Source organism: Procambarus clarkii, chromosome 63 (assembly GCF_040958095.1).
Source record: "Procambarus clarkii isolate CNS0578487 chromosome 63, FALCON_Pclarkii_2.0, whole genome shotgun sequence".
Lineage (NCBI taxonomy): Eukaryota > Metazoa > Arthropoda > Malacostraca > Decapoda > Cambaridae > Procambarus > Procambarus clarkii.
Genome location: NC_091212.1, coordinates 15,392,429 through 15,404,508, shown reverse-complemented (window position 1 = coordinate 15,404,508; position 12,080 = coordinate 15,392,429). Strand labels below are relative to the sequence as shown.

At 44.2% G+C, this 12,080-nt stretch overlaps 1 protein-coding gene across 1 annotated transcript in view; it reads right to left on the bottom strand.

The window, feature by feature from the left end:
* The window catches only part of LOC123769493 (trichohyalin), a 518,341-nt gene that overhangs the window by 196,214 nt on the left and 310,047 nt on the right, over positions 1-12,080 (bottom strand). Inside the window, 1 exon segment of the mRNA XM_069308773.1 lies at positions 8,657-8,824. Within this exon segment, the coding sequence (XP_069164874.1) occupies positions 8,657-8,824 (168 nt within the window).

Sequence of the window (12,080 nt, the reverse complement as noted above, 5' to 3'; positions counted from 1 at the left end):
TGCGTCTGGCCTTGAGGGTGGCCGCCACCAGCTGACTGTGTGAGTAGCTACGTCTTTGTTGTTGGAAATTTCCAACAGTTTTTCTCATCCCTAATACAACAGGATGTATTTTCTGTATTAAGCGTAATAATTAACTAACACTACTAATATGTAGCTTAGTATTGTGGAATTTACTGTATTAGGTTGTGGAACATCATGTAATTTCTCCTAGAATTGTATAGTGTTGCGTCAGCCACTCACGGAAACTAAATTTCCACATACCTGTAGATCTAACACAGATGTAACCATTTACTTTCCTTTATTAGGAATAATTATTTAGTAATAGGTTTACTTTTAGTATACAACAGTTTACTGGAATTCCTGTACCCAGCTTGATCGCTGTTCCAGTAAATAACATCATAATCTAACATCATTTCCACCACCAAGCAAGTATTGTTTTATTTGTGCAGTCTACATTAACTGACTTGCACTGTGAGAATCAAACATCACCACATAAAATATAAAGTGTGTTTGTAAACGCCCCCTTCCCTATTTAGCTTTAATAAATAAATATAATTTATGCTCGAACCCTCACGGTGAGCGATTGCGAGTGAGAGCTATGTGGGTGAGTGAGATGTTGAGGGAGTGAGTGGCTGGCTGGTGTGTGGCGGTCACTCCTCGTTACTTTTTGACTCATAAAAGCAACTTAGTGGTTCATTATGGTGAACAAAACATGTAGATACTTATATATAACCTGTGTATATAGTGTAATAACCGACACAGTATTTGTTCACTGTTTGATGAACATAATTGAATCAACAATATGTACACCATATTTTTGAGTACAGCGATGATTCACTCATTTTATTATATAATAATATCACACTGAACACTATTGAATAATATTACAGCAAAAAAAACTACAAAAAATCAATCAGAGCCATTGAAATAATTAGGTAATTATCTCTTTGTGGCAACTCCGACCTGACAGCTGGCGAGCAACAGACCGTCTGGGACGCACGCTGAGTCAGCGCCTGTTTTTTGCCAGACTTCCCCGCCCTATAGCGGGCAATATATGCCACTTACAATTTTTTTATTATTTTTCCCATGATCAGTGAACATAAATTAACAGGTTTAGAAGAAAAAATATTTTTTTTTTTTTTGGTATATGCCTGTGAGTGACACATGCTAAATAGCCAGGTGCATACAAGGGTTAAAGGGCATGACAATCATCTAAGTTTCTTATCTTTCCTGGTATCTCAGCATCATTAACAAAGATGTTCATATAATACTGTATTCCTTCTGGTAGATCGTTTATTTATATAATGAACATTACCGGTGCAAGAACCCTGTGGTACTCTAGTAACATTTCTCCACTGTAAACATTGCCTCTGATTACTGCTCTCATTTCAAGTTAGAAGCCTCATTGCCACTTCTCCAGTATGTTCCTGTTTCCAGAACAACCTCTTATGTAGGACTCTGTCAAAAGCATTTTTTAGGTTTAGATAAATGTAGTTAATCCAACCATCTCTTTCCTGTAAAATTTATGTGGTTCTATCATAAAAAACAAAAGAAAGAAATCAAGGGGTAAATGAAAGAGAGGGCAGATTATCCAGATTGCAGACAGCGAAGAAGTCAAAATTCTTTACCCAGTTAGGTAGAACTAAATCTATATAATACTGTACAGTATCTCGGATGACAAACAGGTTCTGAACCAGAGCAGCAATGTACAGAATACTGTAGTAATGTGCTAAATATAGGAGCAATCTCTCAGCCCCCCAGGAATAATGTTGTTTCTACACAAAAGCCAGAAGCTTAGTAAATAAATTTGACACATTATGTGCATATACTGAGGCTGAAAATCATGACAGCTTTGGCATCAGTGAAACATGGAGACGAGTGGACATAATAGCCGAGGAATTCTCCCATCCACCGTTCAGAAAGGACAGAACAACAAGAGCAGGTGGGGTAATACTGTATGTGAAAGAGGACCTGGATACAACTAACACTGAGGAACTGAACCCCATGGGTTCCTCAGAGTCTGTATGGTGCAACATTCTAATTCAAGATGGTAGCAAAATGACAGTGGAAGTATGCTACGGGGCTGACACAGCAGCAGCAGAGGAAATTATGGATCTGCATAATGTGATCAAACCGGCATCTGAAACCCAAACCCTAATAATGATGGAATTTAACCATGAGACCATAGATTGAACCAACCTAACATCACAAGCAGAAGGTGAACAATTACTCGACCTTGTGCAAGACTCCTTTCTCATACAGCATATGGTACAGCCCACACATGGTAATAGCATACTAGATCTTGTGCTAACAACAGAAGATATTATAAATAATGTATTATTTATAGTTTATAATACAGTGTGTGACTGTGTAGTGTGTGAGTGCACATAGAATAAATAAATTGAATATTGAACAAGTAATACTGTGACAAACAGTTTTTGTGGACATATTAGTGTCCACAAAAACACTATGCTAATATGCTAATGAGTGGGGGACTATGCTAAAGAGCAGGAGTACTAGTTGCAGGAAGGATCTTGAGGTTATCTTGAGATGATTTCGGGGCTTTCTAGTGTCCCCGCGGCCCGGTCCTCGACCAGGCCTCCACCCCCAGGAAGCAGCCTGTGACAGCTGACTAACACCCAGGTACCCAGGCCGACCGGCTCCCAGGATTGCTAGGTTCTGTTATTTTCTTCTCCTTTTCTTTCCTTTTAACAGGAGTTTCTTTGCTCTTTCTGGCTGTAGGTTGCAATTTTACCGGATAGTTGTTTGTTTTGGTTCGCCTCTCTTTCTGGGTACACCCACTGGTCAATGGCAGAATATGACACACTTTAAATGTAAAGTGCTCATATACCATTCTGCCCTGCACCTCTCTGAGGGAACCAAGTTCAGCCTTGTGGTTCCCTGTAGGCATAAAAACTCCTGTGGCTGATTAATCCAAACTATTATAGCACATATCAGTTCGGATAGCCACAGGGAGCCTCCGGGGCCTTGTCCAGAAAATGGTGTTTCATTACATTCAACATTTTTTTCTAATTTCCTGTGATCAGGGGAACACATTTTAACAATATTGGAAAATAAAATAAATTTTTCAGAGCAATTTTTTCCTGCGTACAGAGGATTGTAATATTTAATAGCAGTGCAGTACAGTGGTTAATGGTTTTATCATGGTATATATGAATATAATGTATATTTTTGTTATTGTAAGGAAGGGAGCTTTTAAAGGTGTTTTATGGTGACAGTGTATTTGAAACTCCCACCAAGGCAGCAGCTAGCCTGCACATGTACAGCAGGCACACAGTATTCACCATGGGTGAATTGTCCCCTCTAGATGAATATAAACAACTGCTTTATTTCTTAATAGAAACATTCCACATACATTTGTGATTGGAAAACATTATGAAATGCAAGTGTTAAATATAGAAATCCAGTCGAAACCTCCATAAGAAGCATTAGAAACAATTTGGAACTCAAAAAATATTGGAACCATTTCGCAGAAAGGACGAATAAAAGGTGTGGTCGGTCATTATGAGAGAGCCAGTGTCGGGAATGGCTGCTTCTACCAATGCTTGAAATTTTTGGAAAAAAACAGTATCTCATTAACACTTTCGCGCTCTCGGCGCTCAAAAAAAAACAATACCCCAGATGCTTTCGGCACTTCGCGCGCCTACGCGGTAAGACCGAAAAAGTGTACACTCTTTTGACTGTCCTGACAATAATTGAAGGCGCACATATTTAAATTTGGTATCACTGTGTTCGCAATGAAATTGTCTATAAGAGCATACCTATAAAATGCCGCCCAAGCATAAGGAGTATCAACACCAAATAAAAAACTATGCAGATCACTCGCCGAGAGCGCCAAACAGCAACAAAATGTTTCCACTTTCTTAATGGTTGCGAAGCCTACAGTTGTCCTACATCGCTAATTTTGGTATCATTGGAATCGCAATAAAATTCTCTACACGGACATATGCATATGAATGTTTAATATAGGTAATTGCCCACCCGCAAGAGTGTGTGAAGTGGAGAGTAGTTAGCCGCGAGCGCACTGGCGAAAACACAGGTGGGAAATCATGCTTGGAAAGTTTATACGTTTCCTGACCCTACTTTTCTATGTACGTATTTCTTTTTTATACCAATGTGTTCGCAATAAAATTTTCTATAAGATGAACTGTATAACATTAGTACAAAGCATGTGTAAGAGAAGCGCCAAATATAGAACCACGTCGCTCAGTATGCGTTCGCGGCAGAAACGAACGCATTGTTTTCGTTCGTTTGATGTTTGTCATGTTTATACTTGTTGAAACATTTTATAATTTGTATGACAGTGATCGCAGTAAAATTCCCTACACAGACATATACATAACACATACAAATATTTCCCACGTGTTGGATATATCAACGGCTAAAGGGAACCCACTGCCACACGCTCGCCACACCCCCAAACATACTTTGTGTATTTTTTTTTTACTCATAGAAGTTTGTGATATAATATTCATTCTGGTACCAAAAAATTTGCAAATAAATTCTCTACAAAACAAAAGTATCCCCATCCATTTCGGTTAAAAAATGGAATTTATAGAAATATTTTCTCGATTGACGAGAAAAGTAGGCAGTTATGCGGAATCGTAAGAAAAACCAGTGACGAGTTATCTCTAATATAAAGCGCGAAAGTGTTAAAGTTGTTGTCTCCCCATCAGATCATTAAGTATTCTGCAGTATATGATTAGGATGGTACAAAAGTATAGTATTGATTTGGATTTTCTTGGTGTAGTAGGTTTACTTGATGTCCCAGTGGTTGCTGGGAAATTTTCACGATTTTTGTCTTGTGTGTGTGTACGTTTACTTGTCTTTACAAATATTAATGTGATTTATTATATCAACTGCAGAGCATCTCAAGTGTAAAGTGACCATTACAATGATATTTCCATATCATTTGACATTATTATAGTACACCTTGGAAAAGTTTGTTATAAAAGAAGAGATTTATTTAGATACTCCTTTTCAGCACTTTTGCAATTTAAGATTGTCTAGTTTGTAAACTATTGTTATACTGTTTGTTCCTGTTAAAGTCCTGGCTTCTGCTGGACAATTCTAGTTAATAATATAGAAGTCATTCAATTTTGCTAATTCCAGTAGAGTAAAAAAAACCAGCGTTGAATGTAATGAAACGCCATTTTCTGGGTGAGCCCCGGAGGCTCCCTGGAGCTTATCGGGCTAATTTATGTTATATTAGACTGGGACATTAGCTAAGGAGTTCAGACCTACCAGGGACCAGCGCCAGAACCTGGCCCCTTCAGAGAGGTTTCAGGGAGCAATGGCCCTGGAAAACCCCCTTGTGGTTGGGGTTTTCCTTATCTGCCATCGACCGGGGTTAGGCACCCAGAAAGGTAAGCATAACAAAACAAACCCCACATGGTAAAAAACTATAACAAAAAACTGAACAGAGAGATAGAAACTCCCTACAATCCCAAGGAAACAAGCAAACAAGCAAACATCACACTTTACTGCCACGCCGATCGTCCGCGCAGCCCTCCCCGCCCCGAGAGGGGAAGGAGGTAGCCCCGGACCTACCGCGCCGGCTGCCTAGCTTCACTTCGGAAGCTAAGCTTCAACCAACACGAAAAAACCACCAACCAGTGGGAGGGAGGGTTGCCAGGCAACAAGAACGCACAGGAGCAGACGCGCATAAAGAATGGGCGGCTAAGAACCTGTGTGACCCTCAAATCCCTGCGCCCGAAATGAGCCCTAGATGTCACCAACACAGCAGCAAAAGCTGCAAATGTCCGAACAGCACGGGCGCAAGGACAGACCGCAGGCTAGAAGATGGAAAAACTCTGAGGACGACCTGAGAGACCCGAGCCCTGAAACAGGGAACGAGGGGAACCGGATCAACCCAAAGCACATCCCCAGACACGGTACGCAGGTAATGGCAAAAAGCACAACCGGACAACACAGGACGCATCCCCGGCCAAACCAATCAAGCATCTATAACCCAAGAATCCCTCCAGGAAGCCGCCGTCTCGACTGTCGCCAGGACGGAGAATGGCTGCAAACGTACAAACCTACCACCAGTACCAAAGAGCAGAAACTTGAACCAAAGGGGCTACCACAAACTGAGGAGAAGATAAGAAGGCACCCTGATCAAGGACCAGGATGGCTCAGGCGACACATGAGCAGGCCGAAGGTGAAACAAAACACGAGAAAGAGTACGAAACGGGGCAGATGTGACGTCCACCCTGAACGCAAGCCGGAGCAGCTCTGCCAGCGCCACACAAAACGAGGCGACAGTAAGAAACATCAATTAATTGTAGTCCTGAAAACCCAAAAAAGGGTCAAGACAACCCGATGCGAAAGAGAAGACCACCTACGAAGAGCAAGAAAAAGTGCATAGAAACACCAGAAACATCATACTGTCGCCAAGACGAAGCTCGCAGGTGGGACACCGTCAACAAAGCCACCTGATCACCACAGAAATGGTGATACCTGCGTCAAAATACCAGATGCGAAGAGGCAAGGAGAAGGCCGAACCAGTCACATACAAGACCGATCCGACATGCCAAACGAAGCGGAGCCGCGGGAAAATGCCCCGGGTTCAGACACCTATCAAGCAGTGTCTGAAAATAAAACTGGGCCGGCCACCAAGGACCATAAGGACTACTATCGTGGGAAAAGGCTTCAACCGAGCCAGTATCCGAAGCAACAGCTGGACCGGGAGAAGAGGAACAAGTACCCCCACCTCGACCAGTCCTGCCGAAAAGCATCCACCGTGAACGCCTCGCAGACGGGTAAGGGCACAACATAAAATGAGCGATGCCTAGACCACGCCAACTCGAAGACATTCATGGCCAGGAGTTCATACGTCTGACAGAGCCAACAAAACGAGTCTGCGACGACTGGCCAATCCGCGAACAGAGGAATGAACCGAGACAGCTGTCCGCCAGGACGCAGGACACACCTCGGACATGAACCTCATGGTTAGCCAAACTCCGAGTCCTGCAAACAAGCCACTCTAAGGAACCAACCCCAAAGTTCAACACCCAAGAGAAACTCTAGGGTTCAAGCAAAGAATCGCCAGAGAACAGTCCGAATGGAGCCAAATGGAAAAGCACTGAGTGACCCAAACCCTCCGAAGTGCAAACCAGACAGCCACGAACTCCCAAACCGTGCTGTGAGCATGATGGACGGACAGACACCACCATCCCCGGCTGACCTGGTGAGCACTGGTCACAAAGCCCCAGCCGAGAGATGACCCGACCATTAACACATCGAGTGAAGGCTCGGGGAGGTGCCAAAGCACGGAACCCCGAAAACCCATAAGAGGAAGCTGGTGATGCAGCACCAACACAAGATCCCCAGAGGAACGAACCCAACAATTGCAAGAGAGGCGGAAGGGGAGTTTCCGAAGGAACCAAACAGACGCCGAAGCGAAACCCGACCCCGCGGGCAGACCAGCACGTCGAAGTTCAGACTCCTGCACAACTGCTCGAGCAACCGCTGAGCAACCCGGGACCCCCTCATGAACAGCCAAAGGCGGGACCACAGCCGCAGCAACACTTCTGGAGGGAAAGACAAGGAGCGGCCCAAGAGCCCTTAACAAGGCCTAGCCAGGTCCGAACCCGGGACGGAAACAAATGGAACGACCTCCAGATCACCGGGAAACCAAACCCGGCGATCTGGAAAGAACCACACCCCTGGCGAGCAGACAAGCAGACCGACTGGGAGCCCACACCAGCCAGTCGTTGAGGTAGACCAGACACAGAATCCCAAGCAGACTCAGACAGGGCACCAAGATCCAGTAAAGATGCAAAAATACACCAAGTACCAATTAGAAATAGGGAAAAGGCTGTGGTGACGGAGGCTGTGGTGACGTCATGCTTGCTTGCTTGTTTTCAAATGGGGAGTTCTGCTTGCTAGTTCGGCTTTCAGTGTGCAATTTTTAACCAGCTGTAGTTTGTTTTGGGATTCTTACCTTTCTGAGTGCCTGACCTGGTAGATGGCAGACATAGACTGCTTCCAATTACACGGGAGGGTCTATAGGCCATTGCTCCTCATGCCTCTCCGAGGGGGCCAGGTTCTATCGCTAGTCCCTAGTAGGCCTAGAACTCCAATTGATTGTTGCCACGGTCTAATATACACACATCAGCCTGGTATAGCTTCAGGGAGCCTCCAGGTCTCACCCAGAAAATGGCGTTTCATTACTTTCAATGATGTTTTTTTTTTATTTTCTTGTTTTTCAAGTTACGTTGGTGATCATTTAGACAAAGTTGGAGTATTTGCCTAGTAGATTATGCACAAAAAAAATTGAAAGCATTTGAGCAAGTTTGAGAAAATCCTTTCCTGGCATCTTAAGTGCATTTACTGGTACTGTACTTCAGAGGCAGACTTACCATTCTCATACTGTCTACTATTTTTGTACTTTTATTCATTAAGAACAAGCAAAGCAAGTCCCTACTCTTACCTTATTAAATATAATATGCATTGAGGAATAAACGTTCCCATTTTCCTTTGGAACATAGAATTTTATATATTTTCTTCACCATTATTTATTTTTTTTATTTTGAAGGGGGAGAATAATGGCATAGCTCAAAAGAACTGATCTATCTCTCACTATAAATTTAATACAAAAGGTAATTTAAAAATATCAGTTTGTGCTTACCTCATTGACCCAGCGTTCCCTCTCACTGTGCTGGCGGGCAACAGTGGCCTGTGCTCGCTCCAGCTCCTCCTGCACGCTGTCCTTCTCACTCTGAGCATTCTCCAGCCGTGCTTTCAGCCGATATATCTCCCCCTGTGCCTTCTCCACTTTCTCCTGTAGCTGCTCGACCTGCAGGAAGAGAGTGCAAGAGCGAGACGAGATTAACTCTATACTTGGCAGATACTCACAGCAGCTCTTTCACAATGTAGCCCAATTCAAGTCCTAACTTTCTGTGGGGAAACCCCTATGGCTCCCTGGAGTTTATTGAGCTAATGTATGTTATATAAGACTGGGACATTAGTTATGGAGTTCAGACCTACCAGGGACCAGCATCAGAACCTGGCCCCTTCAGACAGGTTTCAGGGAGCAATGGCCCTGGAAAACCCCCTTGTGGTTGGGGTTTTCCTTAGCTGCCATCGACCGGGGTAAGGCACCCAGAAAGGTAGGCATAACAAAACAAACCCCCACATGGTAAGAAACTAAAAAAAAAAAAAAGAGATAGAAACTCCCTACAATCCCAAAGAAAGAAGCAAATATCACAATTTACTGCAGCACAGATTGTCCGCGCAACCCTCCCCACCACGAGAGGGGAAGGGGTGGGGCCAGGACCTCACCATGCCGGCTGCATAGCACCAGTTCGTAAACTAATGTCAACCGGGATAGACACACTTCTCTGGCCTCAGTTTCCTAGGCAGTGTTTGCCTTTGTGGCGTTCACTGCCGTGTGTTGTGTTGTGCAGTGGCCAGGTGCTTAAGGGCTTCCTTCCCTAAGCACCCTGTGAGTACTGCCCTTGCGTGATAGGGTTACTGTATCTTCCCTGGGGCATTCAGGAACCATTCTCGTAGAGGTTCTTGCTGCTCGGCAGTTGCCTCGCCCTTGGGGCCAGCTAGGGCTTGGGGCTCTTGTTTGGCCCTGGGTAGGGACTGGTATTGTGCTGGTTAGGGCGTCAAGGTGTTGTGCGACCTGCCACCTAAGCGGCGACCGGTTCCTGTTGCCTCTGGAGACAGTGTACTTTTGCGGGGGTTTTCTTTTCCCAGAGAAATCTATAAATGGTGACATACTCGTTCTATGTTTGGGGGTGGGGGGGGGGGGGGGGGGGGGGGGTTAGGTCATCTGCTCTTCGTAGGTTATCTTCTCTTTCGCTTCGGGTTGTCTTGTCCTTTCTTGGGTTTTCAGGACTACAGTTATTTGATGTTTATTACTGTCGCCTCGTTTTGTGCAGAGCTGGCGGAGCCGCTCTGGCCTGCGTTCGAGGTGGACGTCACATCTGCCCCGTTCCGTTCGCTTTCTCATGTCTTGTTTCACATCCGGCCTGCTCATGCGTCGCCTGAGCCATCCTGGTCCTTGATCAGGGGTGCCTTCTTAACTTCTCCTCAGTTTGATGTAGCCCCTTTGGTTCAGGTTTCTGCTCTTTGGTACTGGTGGTAGGTATGTACGTTTGCAGCCTTTCTTCGTCCTTTTGGCGATGGTCAAGACGGCTGCTTGGGTCCTTGGGTTATTGATGCTTGATTGGTTCAGCCAAGGGTGCGTCCTGTGTTGCTCGGTTGCGCTTTTTTGCCGTTACCTGTGTAACATGTCTGGGGATGCACTTTGGGTTGATTCGGTTCCCCTCATTCCCTGTTTCAGGGCTCGGGTCTCCCAGGTCGTCCGCAGAGTTTTTAGGTCTTCCAGCCTGCGGTCTATCCTTGCGCCCGTGCTGTTTGGACGTTTGCAGCTTTCGCTGCTGTGTTGGTGACATCTAGAGCTCATTTCGGGCACGAGGATTTGAGGGTCGCACAGGTTCCTGGCCACTCATTTTTTATGCGCGCGTCTGATCCTGTGCGTTCTTGTTGCCTTGGGTTGCAGGTTGCAGCCTGTTGTCTCAGCTTCGCATTGCGGAGTTTGTGGCGGCCGCCTCTCGGGTCAGCCCTTTCTTTTCCTTCTCTTTGGGTATGAAGCTCTAGAGGCTCCCCACAGCCATAGGGGCTCCCCACAGAAAACCAGCATTGAATGTAATGAAACGCCATTTTCTGGGTGAGCCCTGGAGGCTCCCTGGCAATCCTCCCTTCCATCGGTGGGCGGTTTTTTCGCGTTGGTTGAAACTTAGCTTCCGAACTGATGCTAGGCAGCCAGCATGGTTGGGTTCGGGGCTTCCCCCTCCCCCTTTTGGGATGGGGAAGGCTGCGCGAACGATCGGCGCGGAAGTAAAGTGTGATGTTTACTTGTTTCTTTGGGATTGTAGGGAGTTTCTACCTCTCTGTTCGGTTTTTTGTTTTAGATTTTTACCATGTGGGGTTTGTTTTGTTATGCATACCTTTCTGGGTGCCTAACCCCGGTTGATGGCAGATAAGGAAAACCCCAACCACAAGGGGGTTTTCCAGGATCATTGCTCCATGAAACCTCTCTGAAGGGGCCAGGTTCTGGCGCTGGTCCCTGGTAGGTCTGAACTCCTTAGCTAATGTCCTGGTCTAATATAACATACATTAGCCCGATAAGCTCCAGGGAGCCTCCGGGGCTCACCCAGAAATTGGCATTTCATTACATTCAACGCTGGTTTTATGCCTCAATTGGCATATACCTCCTCATTACTTTTAAACCTATTTTTTAACATTTCTTCAGCATATATGAATAAGTTTGCTTAAACATGATGTTCAACTATTAATTACAATAAATACAATTCACTAAGTTCAATACTGATATAAATTTAAGTACTGACTTACAATTTTTACATTTATAGTAAGGCTATTTGATCATAGCTACTTACATATAAAATATTTACCAGTGATTTGAGCATAGGTATACAGTTTTCATAACTGACAGTTCTAACTTAGAACAAAATTTAATTAATGAGTAATTCGCTTCACTACTATCTGTATTTTTAATAATTTTCTCAACTGCTACAGTTACTATAGGTGGTTGTACAGTACTTAATTGCTCATGAGGTGCCAATAATTATGGTAAGAAAATATTGATGATCCTCATCTTGGATAGTATTGTTCAATAAAACTACAGTAATTTTTCTGAAACCACTAAGAAAAGTTCTATCTTAAATATATTGGAAATATAATTATCCAATATAATAAATATTTAATGAAACATTATTACAAAAAACCAAACAGACAGACAGATATGTGATTAGATATTGTACTCACATAATTCAAAACTTTACTAATGTCACTATGGATAATCCAAAATACGAAAAACCGGTGTTGAATGTAATGAAATGCTATTTTCTGGGCGAGCCCTGGAGGCTCCCTGGAGCTATCGGACTCATATTAGCTGTATTAGTCTGGGGCTTCAGTCAATGGAGTTCTGCTTACCAGGGACCACGAGCCAGAACCTGGCCACCTCAGAGAGGCGCAGGGAGATATGGCCTAAAGAAATCCCACTGTTTTTGGGAGTATAC